Below are 18,469 nucleotides of genomic sequence, written 5' to 3' on the forward strand. Positions count from 1 at the left end.
GAAAGCTTTGACGAGATCTGTTGCTCTTAGGGCAATGTGCGTATTATGCTTAGGGCAGTAATACACACTTATTTTTATTGATTAATTTTCAGTGTCCCTGGACAATCGGGAAGCTGTTGTTGTCTACCAGCCTCATCTAATTACAGCAGAAGAAATAAAACATCAAATTGAAGCTGCGGGTTTCACAGCATCTTTCAAAAAGCAGCCTAGACCCCTCAAGCTCAGTGCTATTGACCTGGAAAGGTTGAGGAATACTCAGATCAAAGGCTCGGAGACAGCACTGAAAGAAAACTCAAATGTGAATGATACAAAGACAATTGTCTTCAGAATTGATGGCATGCACTGCCGTTCATGTGTCCTCAATATTCAGAGTACCGTATCAGCACTCCCATCAGTAACAAGTATAGTTGTTTCATTAGAGAAGAAATCTGCTATTATAAACTATAACCCAAACTTAGTTAGCATAGACGTACTGAGAAAAGCCATAGAGGCAGTGTCTCCAGAGACATTTAAAGTCAGCCTTCCTGACGAGTATGAAAATGTAGCACTTTTCTCCACGCTGGCTTCTCCACTGAAGTCTCCTCATCCTGCTTTGAAGGATGCTAGCCAGCCACTTACTCAAGTTGTTGTGATAAATATTGAGGGAATGACTTGCAACTCTTGTGTGCAGTCCATTGAGGGAGTCATATCCCAAAAGGCAGGTGTAAAATCTATTCATGTGTCTCTCTCAAATTGTAATGCGACTATAGAATATGACCCTCTGCAAACATGCCCAGAAGACTTGCGATCCTCAATAGAGGATATGGGATTTGATGCTTCTTTATCAGGTAATGACATATTAAACTTTTAAATTTACAGGGATTGTGCAGTTCTGTTTACAATTTGGTACCGCACAAGATGAAACTTTGCAGTTGACATATGCTTCATGCTTGCCAAGAGAAACTTTATATCTTCACTGTCAACAAGATAATTAAATATACGTGCACTTCCTTTAATATATCAGATTAATTAAAAATGATTGAGGTATCTGGAAATATAAATATGTCAGATAAACACTGATGTTCAAATGGTGCTCCACTTTGCTATTGTATAATATTCATGGCATGAATGTGGAATTGGAGCTTTGCTAGCTGTGAAGAATATTATGGATTGCTGCACTGAAGTTTCTTTAATAGTGAATTATCAAAGACTTAGCTCCTGTGGAGTAACTAGTGAAGGGATATTTAACCAGGCTTAGGTGTGACTGAGGAGTGGCAAGAATCTGAAGAGTGTGGACATCACTGAGGAAGTTAAAATGATGCTGTTGTGAGATAACCCTGGTAGGCAGCTAAGCACCACCCAGCCACTCATTCACTCCACCACGGTGGGATGGGGAAGAGAAGGGCAAAAGAGCGAAAACCTGTGGATTGAGATGAAGATAGTTTAATAGGTAAAGCAAAAGTTGCACATGCAAGCAAAGTGAGGAATTAATTCATTACTTCACATCGGCCGGCAGATATTTAGCCATCTGCAGGAAAGCAGGGTTTCATAATGCGTAACAACTACTTGGGAAGACAAACGCCATCACTTCGAACATCCCCCTTTCCTCCTCCTTCCCCCAGCTTCTGTTGCTGAGCATGACTCCTATGGTCTGGAATATCCCTTTGGTCAGTTGGGGTCAGCTGTCCCAGCTGTGTCCCCTCTAAACTTCTTGTGCCCCCCCAGCCTCCTTGCTAGTGGGGCAGCATGAGAAACAGAAAAGGCTGTTGGTGCTGTGTAAGTACTGCTCAGCAATAACTAAAACATCGGCATGTTTCCAACACTGGTCATAGATCCAAAAGATAGCACCATGCAAGCTACTGTGAAGAAAATTAACCCTGTCCCAGCCAAAACCAGTACAGATGCCTACTGTGATGACTGGTACGCTAAAAGTAATTGCATGGTGGGAGCAGATGGCTAGATAGTAGAACGCATATGGTGAGAATACAGGCAAATATTGAGAGGCATCCTGAGAGGACAGGGAAGCTCCATTTCTTGATTCAGTAAGATTAAATTTGGAGAAATACAGTACGTGAGCTATTTTATGGCAATCACTGAAGAAGTGGTCAGGTGCTCCCATTTCATTCCTTTCATACCGCTCCTGCATAAACAGCATCCCCTGAACTGCCGTAAGAAGCAGTTGCGTGTAGTTTGAGAACCCTTCTCTAAGGTCAAAAACACTGGCTTTTCTTACGAAACATGCACTTGCCTACAAATTGAGCTTTGTGCCCCAGGTAAAGTCAATAAAATTGTGCATAAAAGTAAGGTTGCAACGCAGAGTCTTAGCTTACAACCTACAGAAGAGGACGAAGGATGTGCAACAGAACAGACAAATACAATGAGGAAAGGCAAAAGGAAAAATAGTAACAAAACAGTAAGTTAATCAGTGGCCCAACCCTTTGTCTTGTTTTCTTTTGCTTACTCTTAATTGACAGACAGATGGATGAATCTGATTGACAAGGCTTGTACAATTACCATTTTTTGGTCTAAATTTACTGTAACGTGTATTTATGGCCAGTGTAGTACCAGCTTATGCCTCATTGCAATGGCTGTTCATAATGTTATGAATTGCAATCTCTTTTTCAGCAAAGGCAGAACTACCTGTGGGAATAGCTCAGCCCTCAGCGGAAGTGCAGCTGGAATCTCACAAAACCGAGCCTCCTTCCAAAGTGTCACCAGCCCACCTTGCTAGACAAGAGACAAAGACTATATCAAAGTGCTACGTCCAAGTCACAGGAATGACATGTGCTTCATGTGTAGCCAACATTGAGAGAAACTTGAGAAGAGAAGACGGTAAGATACGTGTCAGCGTAATCTCTTACATTTCTAAGCGTTTCTTTTAGAGAATCCATCTAGCTTTTGTACAGCATTTTTAATGGGTGGATTGTCAAGAGAAGTATCATTGCTGGAGTGTTTCATGGATGAGAACATAGCCTGCTCACTGCCAGTTCATAGGATGAAAACAATGTTGTTCTTGCTGCTTTGCAGGCATGCCGGCTAGAGACTGCCTTCACAAAAGCAGGAGTTGGAGTGCTCCAAAGAGAGTATAGGGATCAAATGTGGATCCTTTTGAAACTAAAACTGGAGGGACATGCCCAGATCTGCAACTTCAAGGCAGAAGCATATGTGCCTGTATTAGGAAGGGAGCTATTAGAGAGGGACAGTATTAATATGGATTAAAGAGACATAAGTTAATTTTAGCTCTGTGAGTCAGGACAACTAAGTCTATCTTCTGTCAGTGTGATGATTATATTTGCAGGGACAAATAGTTGCATGACTATGATGTAATGAAGAGTCATTAATTAGACTGTTTAATTATTGTAATGAAGATGGATGTCTTCCAAGTTTACCTGGAATTTAATTTTTTTCATCCTACAAAATGGATGAACCTAAATCCTTTTCACTTAGTGTACAGTAGGATTGCACATTGTTAGATCTACCCTTTCTCATACGTATTCTCTCTTGAAAAAAAGGCTTTTAGAAATGGTAAATATAGATCAAACAAATATGCAGAACTGTGTTTTAGAACAGCTTTTAAATAAAAATAGATCATCTTTTCACATGATTGAATGTTTGTAATTAGACTGTTATTCCACGTCAGTTGATGTTTTTAATACTTTCCTTTCACACCTACACTCAGGTGCTTTTGTAGCATTGTTGATCTATCTTCCAAAAATGATGATGTTTTTCTTTATATGTACCTACAATGTGGTAGCTTTCTCAATTTCAAGAAATTGCTATTGTGCCATCGTGTTACCCTAAATGCAGTGTTTTTGTTAAACATGATCTGCCATTTGTGCATTTTGTTTTGTAGGAATACATTCAATACTTGTTGCCCTCATGGCAGGAAAGGCAGAAGTGAGGTATAATCCTGCTGTCATCCACCCTTCAGCTATTGCAGAGCTCATACGGGAACTGGGATTTGGAGCTACCGTGATGGAAAACTGTGGTGAAGGAGATGGAATTCTGGAACTTGTTGTAAGCTAGTAATTAAAACCAACCACCCCCATCTTTATTATTTTTATCTATTGGATGTGCTTGTGTAAGCATCCACTTCCTAAAATGTTAATCATATAATAGAGCTTAATTTACAAAAAATAAAGTGTAAGAGCACTTTAGGTATGTATCACAAACTATATCTTGTCCTGCCAACTGTGCTGGTTCACTACTACTACACTGAAGTTGGAGAAGTATTTCTGTGTTTTTCTGAGTACTCTGCCTATTGCAGGAATGTACTTTTTTTTTTTTTTTTTTTTGTAGCTGAGTCTGGCTCATTGTACCCCAGCTCTGAGCATGAAGAGCCAGCAGAGCTTTAGCAGAGGTTAATAACCTTGCCTTTATGCTATGCTTCCTCTATAGTGCTCTCATCCTTAACTAGAGGGCTCCATCTCACTGCTTCAAACCCCAGAAATATACAATAAGTAATTCAGGACAGTCATAAGCACTTTTCCTACTTTTTAAGATGCATTTACTGAGTAACCTGTGGCTCTGATAACAGGAAGAAACCTTTGTTTTACAGGTGAGAGGAATGACATGTGCTTCTTGTGTACACAAAATAGAATCCACCCTCATGAAGACTAATGGTGTTTTATACTGCTCAGTAGCTCTTGCAACCAACAAAGCACACATTAAATACGATCCTGAAATTATAGGTCCTCGAGATGTTATACAAGTGATAAAGGTAAGTTTCATGAGGGCACCAAGTCTCATAAAATACCCAGTGTTCTTTGAAGAATTACATACCCCAGAAACAGAAGGGAAGACTATTAAAGAAAAAAACGGTGTCTTTTCTTCCATCTGCTATCTTCTTAGTGCAGGTTTCTGCAGATAATATGCATGTTCTGGCTCAAAAGCAATGCTTTATTATGACTTTTCCTAAGTTTTTGGACAGAAGTACTAGGAAAGCCAGGCTGTGGTAGAGTTGAAGATACCAGCTATAGGTTTGCAGAAGAGCAAAGCAAATCCATGAGTACTGTAGCAGGACAGAGGTGAAAAAAGTTTCTTTTCTTTCTCCCTCAATTTCCCTCCTGTGCTTCAGGAATAACCGTTTTGGAAAGCCACATTTTAGAATAGCATTTTAATGTTCTAGAAAGGTTGATTTCTACATCAGATTGCATTTCTGTCTTTGCAAGATAACTAAAAAATAGTAACAATTGCATCAGAAATGTTAATAAAGTAAATCAAATGTAAGGCTGGCACCATCAATAATCTGGCAATAACTTTATATGAACACAAAATATCTTTAAAAATCTACTGTTCTCTTCTTTATTATTATGCTTTTTTTCCTTAGGATTTGGGTTTCACTCCTTCGTTAGTCAAAAAAGATAGATCTGCTAGTCATCTAGATCACAAACAGGAAATAAGGCAGTAAGTATTCCTGAACATATTTAGATTCTATGAACATCTTTGATTTTTCTTTTTTTAATCAAGAGTAAAGTTGTGAAATTTTTTTTTGTGACTGTGCAGACTTGCTAGCTAAAATGTTATCCAACACTTGACTGCAAAACAAATTTTTTTTCTTTCTTTTTTTTTTCTTTTTTTAAATCTGAGGTGGAAAAGGTCTTTTGTCGTGAGTCTTGTTTTCTGTATTCCTGTCATGGGGCTGATGATTTACATGATGGTTATGGACAGTCAGCTTGCAGATGCTCGTGCACATCACAACATGAGCAATGAGGAAATGGAGGCCCTTCACTCCTCTATGGTCCTGGAATACCAGCTCCTACCAGGATTGTCTGTTATGAATTTTCTGTCATTTTTACTCTGTGTCCCTGTACAGGTGAGTGGAAATATGACAACTCCTAGTTTGTTGGTCTTAAACACTCAAAATGGAAGCCAATGAAGAAATTAAATTTGAAAAGGTGACTGTAATTATGCTGATTCAGAATGCTTTTGAGGTTGTTACATGCTTCTGCTGTTGCCAAAATAAGTGGTGCTAGGGACCATTACGGGCAGGCCACTGAGGGTAGAGGTGCTCTGCAGTCAGGCAGCATCTGAGGCCGCCCAGCTGTGCTGTGGTGGGAGCAGGGGGGAGCTGGTGGAACTGCGTGGAAGTGAGAAGAGCTGAGAGTACTGTGGTAGAGATCGTAGCCTTCAGCTAGAACTGGGATTTTGTTCAGGAGGAGATGGAAAAGGCTAATAACACAAATAAAATGGGTGTCTCCCTCTCTTATGGAAATGCTGCTGCTGTGCATTACAAATGTGTGTATAAAATACAACTGATGCTTTTTTTATTACAGATGTTTGGAGGCTGGCACTTCTATATACAGGCATACAAAGCACTGAAGCACAAAACTGCAAATATGGACGTGCTCATTGTTTTGGCAACCTCCATTGCATTTGTCTACTCGTTTGTTATTCTTCTAGTTGCAATGGCTGAGAAAGCAAAAGTGAACCCTGTAACTTTCTTTGACACACCTCCTATGCTGTTTGTGTTCATCTCTTTGGGCCGGTGGCTAGAGCATGTTGCAAAGGTAAGGAAGATAAAAGCCCATGATACCTACAAGCTGCAAGACACTAAGAATCATATCAGAATGTTGTGTTTTTTAAAAAAAAAAAAAAAAAAAAAAAAAAGCTTTGTTAGGTTCTTTTAACCTTCTTTGTTGTAAAATCATCTTAGGTAACTGAACTAGTAAAGATATGAAATGACTTAATATAAGTCTGTTTGCAGAAAGTATTTTCTTAATAGGGTAAATTGCAACATACGCAGTTGTCATTTACCCAGCAATTTTTTCAATAGCATAGTCAGAAAAATATGAAAATTATTATTCTAGGGTAAAACATCAGAAGCACTGGCAAGACTAATTTCATTACAAGCTACTGAAGCTACTATTGTTACCTTGGGCCCTGATAACGTTCTTTTAAGGTATCTTGCTTTGTCATTTGCTTTTTCTGTTGTTCCTTTTTTGTTGTTAATATGCTTAATTCACAGACAAATGTTACCATTCTGTAGAACTATGAAGCAAATAACGTCAGATTCGCTGGCAGATTTGCCAGACGTAAAAGTTAAAATGCAGAAAAATTCACACTGCTCTGATTTGTTTTATTGGAATCTTGCTAATTTTTGCTGTGATAAGAAAATTAGTGGATTTTCTCAATAGAAAGTAAATAAAATTATGATAAAATAATCATAGTGCACATTAAAATGGCCTTTCTTCTGATAATTCTTGTATATGTTAACAATGTCAACCAATGGGATTATGTTTTGTGTATAGTGATAACTCCTTTTGCCTGGGTAACTTCAGTTAACAGTCTCTTACTAAAAACACTATACATCATTTTAGTGAAGAGCAAGTTGATGTCGAACTGGTTCAACGAGGTGACATTGTCAAAGTGATCCCAGGAGGCAAATTCCCAGTGGATGGTCATGTTATTGAAGGACACTCTATGGTAGACGAATCTCTTATCACAGGTTAGCATTTGCTTTTTGCAAGTGTGAAAATGTTTTACTTTAAACACATCTGAAGAAGGGAAGTTGAAGCTGATGTTCTTCTCAGTCTTGTAATTGCACGTTAGGAGTTGGTAGCTATTACAGTATTGCTGGAAAATACACTGTAGTTTCTGTTGTTGACCTTTCCTTAGGTGAAGCGATGCCTGTGACTAAAAAACCTGGCAATACAGTTATTGCAGGTTCCATTAATCAGAATGGATCACTACTGATTTCAGCAACCCATGTTGGAGCTGATACAACTCTTTCCCAAATTGTTAAACTTGTGGAGGAGGCCCAGACCTCAAAGGTAGAGTATTATGAAATTAAGCACTTGGGTTTTGTCTTATCGTTTAGGCATCAGCATACCAAGTCATTTGAAGAGTGGATAAGATTGTTTAGATTTGAATTGCAGTTGCATAATGAAGTATCTTGCTGAATAAGGACTTTGATATGGTCTACTGTTCCAAGTCTCATTGTCTTATTAAGTAAATATGTAATTATAAAGTGTGGAATGCCAAATGTGCTGCAGACAGAAGCTGTGATTATATCTTATGTCTGAAGGCGTAGAAGAGAGTAAGCATAATGTTGCTGGAGCTGACGTGTTTCTCTTTCCTAGGCTCCTATCCAGCAATTTGCAGACAAACTTAGTGGCTACTTCGTTCCTTCTATTGTGGCTGTCTCTGTGGTTACCCTTTTTGCCTGGATTATAATTGGATTTGTGGATTTTGAAATAGTAGAAAAATACTTTCTGGTAAGTCTTCTTAAACACCACCTGAAATATTTAAAAAATAGTTAGCCTACAAGTCTAGTAGACTGCAGTGGTTCCCTTTCTGAATTATCCTTGCAGGCAGTTGCTGACTACAGATATTATATTATTGTTATTGTTGTTGTTATGTTTTTCATGTTATATATTTTTTTACATTGTATCACTCCTACATTTATACTTAAAGAGAATCTGCAGTAATTGATCAACTCCTGAAAGTTAGTATTAAAAAAAAAAAGTTAATAAAAAAAGTAAATACTGAACATCTAAATTTCCCAATTTCCATTCCTTCTCTGTGGGGGAAGGAAGTCCCTTGTGTCACAAGCCCCAATTCTGCATCTGCTCTGTGGAAGTCCATCTTTGAAATCAGTGGAATCCGTCTTCATTACAGATGATAGAGGAGGATCAGGATCCTAACTTGTACCTTAGGGTTGCTTAAATCACAGGTTTCTTGGTTCATGACTGTTTCTGATTAGAATTTATTAGTTTCCAGGAAAGCAATCTTCATATCCTCTTTCTTTGTTATTGTATATATTGTTGATATAGTATCTTTTATTATACTACAGTGTAAAAAAGTTACAGCATGCAGTACCTTATTTAGGAAAATGTTCTATAAATAAAACAGATCACAGGTGCATGCAGTATAGAACAGAACTTAGTCATTAGTTAATTAGTCATTAATTCAGTCATTAATCTTAGCTTTTGCATAATTTGCCTGTGCTTTACTTATTAATACTTTAGCTTATACATTTGCAGATTTTTTGTTTCTGTTGTTCAATGTCTTCTATTACTAAAATAAACTTCTGTCACTAGGGTTACAATAAGAGCATTTCTGCAGCCGAAGTGATAATCCGCTTTGCTTTCCAAGCCTCTATCACAGTCTTGTGCATTGCATGCCCCTGTTCTCTGGGATTAGCCACCCCGACAGCTGTGATGGTTGGTACTGGAGTAGGAGCTCAGAACGGCATACTGATCAAAGGAGGAGAGCCGTTAGAGATGGCACATAAGGTAAGATATGTGGGTTATTGTTACAAGAACTTTAAAGGCTGTTATCGGTGGCGTTTTGCCAACTGCCGCCTGAGCAGATTCATTACATGTACATCAGTACATGTTAGTAAGTGATGTATGATTGTACGTGTTAGGAAGTTTGGTTAAATTGGGTGGTTTTCTGAGGAAGCTGTACACTAAAGCTTTGTTCATGGAATAAAGTCTTCCTGTTTTGCTGCAGGTAAAGGTGGTTGTATTTGACAAAACAGGTACTATTACTCATGGGACTCCAGAAGTGATGCAGGTGAAGTTTCTAGTGGAGAGTAACCAGCTACCACATAATAAAATGCTGGCGATCGTGGGGACTGCAGAGAGTAATAGCGAGCATCCTCTTGGAGTAGCAATAACAAAATACTGCAAAAAGGTAAGTTATTTATACAGGAAAAGAGTAGTTTGTGTTGTGGAAGAACCTCTTTTGCGGTACTTAATATGTATGAATAGTCTGGTGTTACTTAGAAGGTAATTGATGTATTTAATAGGGAAGGCTGAAAATTGTAGAGCCACATAAATCATTTAATACCATATTAGATGCACTGGATACTCAAACTTATATTTTGATGATTGATTGAGTATTTCTCTGCTCCTGTTAGTTTGACTGCACTTTATTTTGTGGGGTTTCTAAATGTGGCATGCTTTTATGTATTTAAGAATTTTCTCAGTTTGCATCCTTTGTCTTTAGGAACTGGAATCAGAAACCCTTGGGACGTGTACAGATTTTCAGGTAGTTCCAGGCTGCGGCATTAGTTGTAAAGTCACCAATATTGAAGCATTACTCTACAGGAAAAATGAAATGGTTGAAGAAAACAATATTAAAAATGTGACACTTGTGAAAATTGAGGAAAATAGAGACGAATCGGTGCAGCCTGCTTTGATTATTGATGCTGAACTACCAAGTAAGCTAAGTCTGGTTTATAGGATAAAATGGATAATTTTTACTTTTGTGTCTTTAGGATCCTTAAGAACAGGGTCACTTTTTTCTGCACTGGAGAACTGGGCTTGCATCAAGGCACATGTGAAATAGCTGGTCATTAGTTTATTTCATCCTCACCCATCACTCACCAATCACTGTATTGATTAAATACAATTTGAAGTTATATGTTGAATATGGGGCTGGAAAATCATATAGGAATTGTCTTTTCAGCTCTTTCTGGTTTTACTTTGCTTCATCCCAAGTTACCATTTGCTACCCAAAGTTATGTATATTTGCACAACTGACTGGTTTTCAATCAAGAACAGCTCATTGTTAGATCTTTCAACTATATTGGGCTGTTTATATATATAAATATATATATAAAAAAATATATATGTATATATTAGAAGCACTGAGAAAGGGACTTGGTCCTTTACTGTCCTTTGACCTGTGATTCTTGGTCCACTGGTGTGGTAACTACCCATTACTGAAGAAATGTTAGTGTCTATCATGTCAAGAACATGAGAAAAGATTGGTAGGGCAGAAAGTATTGAGAGAGACTTTCTTTCTCTTTGGGTTCTCTGTATTGATATTTCAGTGCATACTGGAAGAACCTGGGTAGGATTAGCTGGAGGGAAGCTTCCTGGTTATCCATATGATGGTAGGATTGTATTTTCTTCCTTCAGCTACTCTGACTTCTCAAAAATACTCTGTTCTCATTGGGAACCGGGAATGGATGAATAGAAATGGCCTCCTTGTTAAAAATGAAGTTGATAAAGCCATGACGGAACATGAGCGGAGAGGTCGCACAGCAGTTCTAGCAGCTGTTGATGGTAAGTTTGGTGCTGTTTGGTTTTTTTATTCAGAGCTTGATTTGTCACTGTTTAAAATAAAGTAACACGTAGTAATGTCATAGCAGTTATACCTGAAGTAGAATAATGGGATGAAAAGAGATCATTACCTATTTTTATAACACTTTCATATGAGAGACCTCTTCCTGCCTTTCTAGTTGACAGGAGAGTTAGAAATAATGCAAAGACTTCAAAGACAGCAAAGGGGAATCAAAGGAGAAAAAAGGACTTTTTTTGGTTGTTGGACAGTCCATGCTCTGTATTGCCTTAAACATTGCTGCCCTGATACCTGTTCTCACTCTGCTTTTTACTGTCGATATTACTGTTTCTGGAATTGGTCTCACTGGGGAAAAAAAATTATGTTTTTCTCCTAAAGCAATAAAGTTCTTTATTACAAACACATTCATTCTTTCTGTCCTTTTAGGAGTGCTTTGTGGCTTGATAGCTATTGCTGATACTGTGAAACCAGAAGCTGAGCTGGCAGTCCACACTTTGAAGAGTATGGGATTAGAAGTTGTCCTAATGACTGGTGACAACAGCAAAACAGCAAGATCTATTGCCTCTCAGGTAAGCTGTTCTACCTGTGTTTAGGTTTGAAGCTTGCTACCGCCCACTTACAGGAAGCATGTTGTGTCACATTGGTACTGCTTGTGGCTGGCTTAGAACTGGTCTGTTGTGACAAACGGTAATGTAAACAAATTCAGAATAAGGGGGGAATGAAAGAAGCCTTTTTGAATGGAAGCAGCATTAGCTTTGAATTCAGAGCTATTCTCGTATCAGATGGGTTTGGTCTTTAGCTCATTAGTGGTAACATGGGTTTCAGCCTTCGTAGTCACATTATTAAAGGCAGAAGCTTTGATAGCTAGTAGAAAAGCTGCAAGACAGTTTTGTACTTTCTCTTCCTTTAGGTTGGCATCACCAAAGTGTTCGCAGAGGTTCTTCCCTCCCACAAAGTAGCCAAAGTGAAACAGTTACAAGACGAAGGAAAACGGGTGGCTATGGTTGGAGATGGTATCAATGACTCCCCAGCTCTTGCTATGGCCAATGTGGGAATTGCTATCGGCACGGGTACTGATGTAGCCATTGAGGCAGCTGATGTGGTTCTAATTAGGGTAAGGAATAAGAGTGCTTCATTAAAATGAGATGATAAGAGGGGTTAGAAGGCCCAGGATGTCTTGAATGAGGTGTACAACCTTCATAAGCCAGGAGAACTGGAGCAGAGAAGAGATTGTCTTCATCATGTTTGTTTAGTGTAGCAGTAGTTATCCTAGGAAGGAAACTTCCCCATTTTCTGGGTACTACAAATTTGGGAGTAATTAAAGTTTGAGACTGGACAAAGGAGGAAAAAGTGACCTGACCTTTGGCAAACATAAATTATATTTCAGTAACATACCACAGTACCTCCAAGGTTATATCACTTCTTCCTACGTATCAACAACACCTTGACAGAAGTTGTGGTCGGTGTCTAGAGCTGTACTGAGTGGTGCTGTATACATTATTTGCATTACAATGACATCTGGAATAAGATTGGCACTGATTGTATGGGCTCTATGCAGACAAACTAGAGCAGCCTACAGAATACTTACTATATATAGTCTGTTACATCCAGTGTATGGTAGTTAGCTTTAAAATAGGAGTATGATGACACTTGATGCTACATGTATGCTTTTTTTTTCTCTTTAACTTCTCCAATAAACATATTAACTTGCAGGATGACTTGATGGATGTGGTAGCAAGTATAGATTTATCAAGGAAAACTGTGAAAAGGATCCGGATCAACTTTGTCTTTGCTCTAATTTATAATCTCATTGGAGTTCCCATAGCTGCTGGTAAGTGAGTGTTTCCCCGCAGCAATAAGATTGTGCTTAGTGAGTAGAAGATTGTAGTGGTTTACTATTGTGTGGAAGGGTATCCATTTTCTTTATTTCTGACTGTCAGCAAGTGCCGAGTTCTCTGCCTGGGGTTGTTGCAGTGGTATATTTGTGAGCTGTCCTTCTCCCACATTATGGCTATTACGGATATCCTCGGCACATCAAAATAACTTATAAGATAAAAGGTTTATTGAATGAGCCCGATCCTGTGAACTGCAAGTTTACTGCAAGGTGAGCAAGACATGCCTACCTCTGAATTTCAGACTGCATAAGTGACACATCCAGCTGTATTCACCTGTAGGTTCTAGCTGAGACAGACCACAAATATTTATTTATCAAATGTTTGTCATTTAACACTAAACTAAAATCCTATTTGTTAACATATTGAAGTACAAGTAAAATTAGACAGTCCATGTGAAATTGCGTGTGCTAATATATGAATAATGCTGTGTTCCTGCTCTGAACTTACTGCTATTTTATTTTTCTAGGTGTCTTCCTGCCCATTGGTTTGGTTTTGCAGCCCTGGATGGGATCTGCAGCAATGGCTGCCTCCTCTGTTTCTGTTGTGCTTTCTTCTTTGCTGTTAAAGATGTGAGTATGAACAATTTTGTGGTTTGTAACTTGGATTTGAAGCTCAGGTCTTTCACTTTAAGTTGCAGAAAATAAGGTGGGACTACGACAGATTTCAAAGCTTCTTGAAGAATGATTCTGGCAGGTCTGTGTCTAGCAGTAGTTGGTTTTGTTATTGCATGAGAAGAGTCAGTTGGTCCAAAGCGCTTCAGACAGTAGTGTTTAAAAATGTCATTTCTAATGTGAAGAGAAATGTACAAATCAGAAGTGTGTTCAGAATGGAAAATTCCTTAGTGGCCTTTGTGTATTTGTGAGGAATCTTGTCAGGACAGGCTGGTTCTGAGACATGCAGCTGTAAACACCACGCTGGCACTGAGGATTGTTGCAGTAAGTAAACCAAGCTGCTGCATTTGTCATTGCATTACTGTTCCCTGCTCCGCAGTTAGGAGTGGTGTAGCACTGTGGTGGGAATGGTATCTTTTGCGATTTAGTTAACACACGAGTTTTCAGAAGGAGAGTAAAGAGTTGGTAAGTGATAGCTACAGTGGTCCACTCTCAGTAGATACGTTTTGCCGCTATGTTTTGCGGGTGCTCAGCACCACCGTAGCAGTTAAATACCGAGTGATGCATGTCAGCTTTACCTGTTCTGTGTCCTGGCCAAAAAAAGCACTGAATTAGCTTCTGGTTGTATAGTAGCCTTGCAAAATCAGAAACTTCCATCACTGTATAATAGATCAAATTATAAATGTCTCGTGCATGGTCATAGCATGTAGGCTAGGTTTTTTCCATATTTTAGTGTACTTTACTTCAACCTGAGATGTATTGTCATCTTTTGTTTTTTTCCTGCTTTAGGTACCAGAAACCAAGTGCTGAGAAACTCGAGTTTCGGGCCCGTGGCCAAATGAGGCACAAGAGCCCATCGCAAATCAGTGTCCACATTGGAATTGATGAGACTGGCACAGGCTCTCCTAAACTGAGCTTAATGGATCAAATCATCAATTACAGTAGAGCTTCCATAAATTCTCTCTTTTCAGACAAGCGTTCAGTGAACAGCATAGTTCTTAACGAACCAGATAAGCATTCACTTTTGGTTGGAGATTTTGGAGAAGATGATGACACAGCATTATGAAGGGCTTGCCCCTTCCCTCCCACCCCTGCTAAGCAAAAAAAAAAAAAAAACAAAACCCAAAACTGAAGCAAGATGAAGAAACAACCAAAACACCTGTCTAGAAGTCTGTGCATGTACTGATCATTTCTGGAGGTCTTTTCAGATGTATTTCTTCTTTAATGTAGAAAGCTAGTTTTTGCAGTGACTTTCCAGGGTCATTGTTTTTTGGGGAGGGGGGGGGTGGTTTTTTTTTAAACTAGACTTACCAAAAACAATGGTGCATGGGCTGTTAATGCTTGCAAACAGGGCCATGTCACCCTTCCATGAAGCTTGCAGTATAGGATTTTTGGGGCAAAATGTCAAAATACAATTAAGGAAACTAAGGAACCACAAACTTACTGCCCAGCCTTATAACAGGCTACTTTATGCATGGTCAAGTTTAGTTACCGTGTTAAAAAACTATAAATTACTGCATCTGCCAAATACTGACGGTTCTGTGTTTGCAGATAAGTGTGCCTTACTTCAAAACTTCCAGGACCCCTCTTGTTTCCATAGCCTGTCTTCTACCAGAAATGGTTCCTCTCAAATGCCTTTTCTTTTCACAACCATCTTCTGGTTCCAGCTTTTCACACTCCTAGTTTCAAATCATCTCACCATTTGTGATCTGGCCTCCTGTGAGGTAGAAGTAACCGAGAGGTTTTGGGTTTGCTTTCTAACATCATACCCATATTTAACTCTATACATTCATGCCCCACTACACTCCTACTAAGATTGTCTACTTGAAGGTTGAATGGGTTGGGAGGTTTGCTCTTTCCCAACCTCTCCTGAGCCAAAAAATCCTGCAACATCTCAATACGATATGAATGTGATGTGGCATTAGCCAAAATGTATAGCTTTTAAGAACGCAGCAATGTAGTTAGTGCTCACTGCCAATATCTGCTAGCACTCTGTAAATGAACCAGAATAGTTTGGACTGGTGTCACACAGACTGCCTTTAAAATCTTTACAGTTCAGTCTTTGCAGGTATCTAACAACATCAAAGAATTTATTATGTGTCAGATACTGCGCTAACATCAGTTGCTTGTGAAGATAAGTGTCTGTATACCAGGAATGGTCCAGGCTTTGTGAATTAAGACAGTCTTCATTTGTTACTGAAGTGAAATACCAAAATACAGGTTTTGATCATGAAATCATTAATATTAAAAATATTCTCAATGAGAAATAAAGGTGTTCATCACCCAGTGGCTAGCTACCTGTTTGTCACTTAATAAACCTTGTTCTTTAAATCCTCTGCTGAGGTGGCTATCTGAAGCAGTTACTAGGTTTGATAATGTTGAATTACATTATGAAATACAGTCTGTGGTGTAAACATGTAATTCCAATTTGTGCTTATAGAAGAGAAATAGTCAGTTTGGAGTACGGTGAAGAGTTGTCTATAATGTTCAATTTTTTAACTTGAAGTCTAATGTCAGTGCATAGATTTTGTATATAAAAAGTCGTAAGTAAATAGCTTTTGCATTTTATCTGAGAACTACCAGAAAAATACCAGTGTATGAAAACAGAAGAGTTGTGCTGTGGAATATGTTGTTAGTAAATCAGTGTACTTGTTATATTGCAGTGAGGAGAACAACATAATCTGTTGCCGCCGCTAGTTTAAGAAACAAAATATTTCTGTTGCCCGATTTTGGTTCTTAGTATCTCTACATGAGTATAGATTGGGGTTTTTTTTAAATTAGATTATAGCTATATGTATATATTGTAGTGTTAAAGAAATGCTGAGATACATTACTGCAAAGCCATTCTGTAAGATGATGTTCTCGGTTTTCAACAACAAAACTGTTTTTTACAAAGCAGATAGTTATCTAAAAACTGTTTGATCGTGTTATGATGGTTTTGTAGTGCTTCATAACCATGCAAACTGTTTCCAAAGATTTCAGTTTTCTTGTTTATCCACACTTATTCTTGGTGGTGCTCTTGGCAAGATTCCACAGCTGAAAGGGAAGTATGCCACATATTTTTGTCTGGACTGTGCTGATGGGTGGTCTTAATTGTGAAGACACAAGGCAGATCCTAGTGTGCTTTCAGATGGGAGTTTCACTACTGCAGGTGTTGGTGATGGTGTATATGTCATGTAAATGACAGACATCATGCTCTTACTGCAGGAAATAGAGTAGTAATTTAGGGTTAAATTCCTGGTTGGTAGATAAAACAGCATGAAGAATTTGTTTAAATTATTTCTGAATATATTTTTAGGGCGCTTTGGCTTTGACCTTTTGTTGTCCAGATTGTGCATAGGTTGAATGTCTACAGTGAAACGCTGGCTTTATCACCAACTTTTTCCCAATACAGATGTTTTTCTAGGCTTTTCCATTTTCTGTGAAACCTGGCATTTGATCCAGTTACACAAAAATAAGGCTACTTTTGAAAACCAGGATAATTAGTGAGGTGCAGAGATGATTATTGGGGAATAAGGAACAGTGAAATGCTGGCTGGGAGGGAATGGGATAGCAGCTTTTAAGTACAGATGGAGGATCAAACTTGAGAGAGAGGAAATGACTGAGCTAAAGATCAGTGTTAGCCCAAGAATGAATGGGTGTCAAGTGGTTGTGGTAAATCTAGGCTTGAACTGAGATGAAGCGCTTTAACTATAACAGCTATCAGGTTCTGAGACGGCTTCTGCTAGAGCTAGTATGGGTGGAAACCAAATTGCTCTCGTCTTTCTGAAAGAGGCTTGTATGAAGTGACGCCAGCAAAAGCCGTAGTCAGCACTTACTGACCCAGGAAGCCCCTTTCAATCTAGTTTTCCTCTTTAGGAAAGTCTATCTGGACTTGTCTTTTGAACTTCAATTTAGTACACAGTACACTTGAGTAATGTATAATTGATTAAAAAATACAGAGTCCAGATCTTTGAAAATAGTTTGTCTGTCCAACACCCACCCCCCCGCCAAAGGTGTGATACTGACTTACAGAATGTTTATCTTGTGATAAAAATATTATATAAGGTGCTTTATGTTGAAGAACCAAAATATTTTTCGGTTTCAATGTACAGTACAAGTGAAATAGTGTGGGAGCTAAATGTTTTCCCAAATGTAAATGTTTTTATATGTAAATATGTTACTCCTGTTGGAGACAGTTTGGATTCAGAAATTTAAAATATCACTTGGAAACACACAGTTACAAATGAAATTGTTATTACTAGTTTGTCTATTTTATTGTATACTGTAACTAGCTATTTATAAAACCTGTCCTTTATTTAAAAAACAAAGTACATATGCTCGAGGCTTTAAAAATTGCTCTTTGAATCTTACCAATAAACTTTTACAAGACTAGACACTTGAATGTGTGAAAAAGAATGTGAAGCTGACAAAACACAACGGAAGCAAGCAAGCATTTTTATTTATTAAAAACTATGTTTATTGTTTTGCTTAGAACTTCCAATGAAATGGTATAAACTTGAGATTTTTTTTTTTTATTCAATTTTGGTATGAAGAATGGAGAAATGAATGCTGTTCCGGAATGTTAATTTAGTGCTGTTATATTTCTTTACATCTAGAAACAGATAGTCTCACATCTCCTATTCTTCTAAGACTGTGCCTCCATCATTACAATGGCAATTATAAGCTATATAATAAAAATGTAACATCCGAAGACTGTTTTAAATCATGTTCTGTGATCTCCTGTAAGTATTTCTTTTGCTGACTTAACAAATTTTACTGCAAGCTGTGCAAAATTTCTCCCCGTTCCTTCCTCCGCACTGTTCAATTAAAAGGCCAAACACGGCACCTCGGGGAGGTGATGATGTTGGATTGCCCTGCAGGAGGTTGAAATGTGCCCGTACAGGACCGAGGTTCTGAAAGCAGCTTCCATGGCTCATCTTCCCCAAGTAAGAGTGCTCTGGGTGAAAT

The 18,469-nt window shown here is 38.4% G+C and overlaps 1 protein-coding gene across 6 annotated transcripts in view; it reads left to right on the forward strand.

Moving 5' to 3' along the window:
- Positions 1 to 18,227, forward strand: part of ATP7A (ATPase copper transporting alpha) — a 31,160-nt gene extending 12,933 nt beyond the window's left edge. For all 6 annotated transcript variants that reach the window (XM_052813333.1, XM_052813339.1, XM_052813338.1 and 3 more), the window contains 20 exons: positions 93 to 827; positions 2,605 to 2,811; positions 3,833 to 3,996; positions 4,538 to 4,699; positions 5,309 to 5,385; positions 5,569 to 5,794; positions 6,255 to 6,488; positions 6,789 to 6,880; positions 7,299 to 7,426; positions 7,597 to 7,751; positions 8,061 to 8,195; positions 9,021 to 9,215; positions 9,436 to 9,618; positions 9,934 to 10,147; positions 10,851 to 10,997; positions 11,440 to 11,582; positions 11,924 to 12,127; positions 12,727 to 12,844; positions 13,375 to 13,477; positions 14,309 to 18,227. In XM_052813333.1, coding sequence (XP_052669293.1) covers positions 93 to 827; positions 2,605 to 2,811; positions 3,833 to 3,996; positions 4,538 to 4,699; positions 5,309 to 5,385; positions 5,569 to 5,794; positions 6,255 to 6,488; positions 6,789 to 6,880; positions 7,299 to 7,426; positions 7,597 to 7,751; positions 8,061 to 8,195; positions 9,021 to 9,215; positions 9,436 to 9,618; positions 9,934 to 10,147; positions 10,851 to 10,997; positions 11,440 to 11,582; positions 11,924 to 12,127; positions 12,727 to 12,844; positions 13,375 to 13,477; positions 14,309 to 14,585 — 3,899 coding nt within the window. In that variant the 3' untranslated portion in view covers positions 14,586 to 18,227. The remainder of the gene's footprint in view (positions 1 to 92; positions 828 to 2,604; positions 2,812 to 3,832; positions 3,997 to 4,537; positions 4,700 to 5,308; positions 5,386 to 5,568; positions 5,795 to 6,254; positions 6,489 to 6,788; positions 6,881 to 7,298; positions 7,427 to 7,596; positions 7,752 to 8,060; positions 8,196 to 9,020; positions 9,216 to 9,435; positions 9,619 to 9,933; positions 10,148 to 10,850; positions 10,998 to 11,439; positions 11,583 to 11,923; positions 12,128 to 12,726; positions 12,845 to 13,374; positions 13,478 to 14,308) is intronic.
- Positions 18,228 to 18,469: the final 242 nt, after the last annotated feature.

The sequence above is a fragment of the Harpia harpyja genome, chromosome 18 (genome assembly GCF_026419915.1).
Source record: "Harpia harpyja isolate bHarHar1 chromosome 18, bHarHar1 primary haplotype, whole genome shotgun sequence".
Lineage (NCBI taxonomy): Eukaryota > Metazoa > Chordata > Aves > Accipitriformes > Accipitridae > Harpia > Harpia harpyja.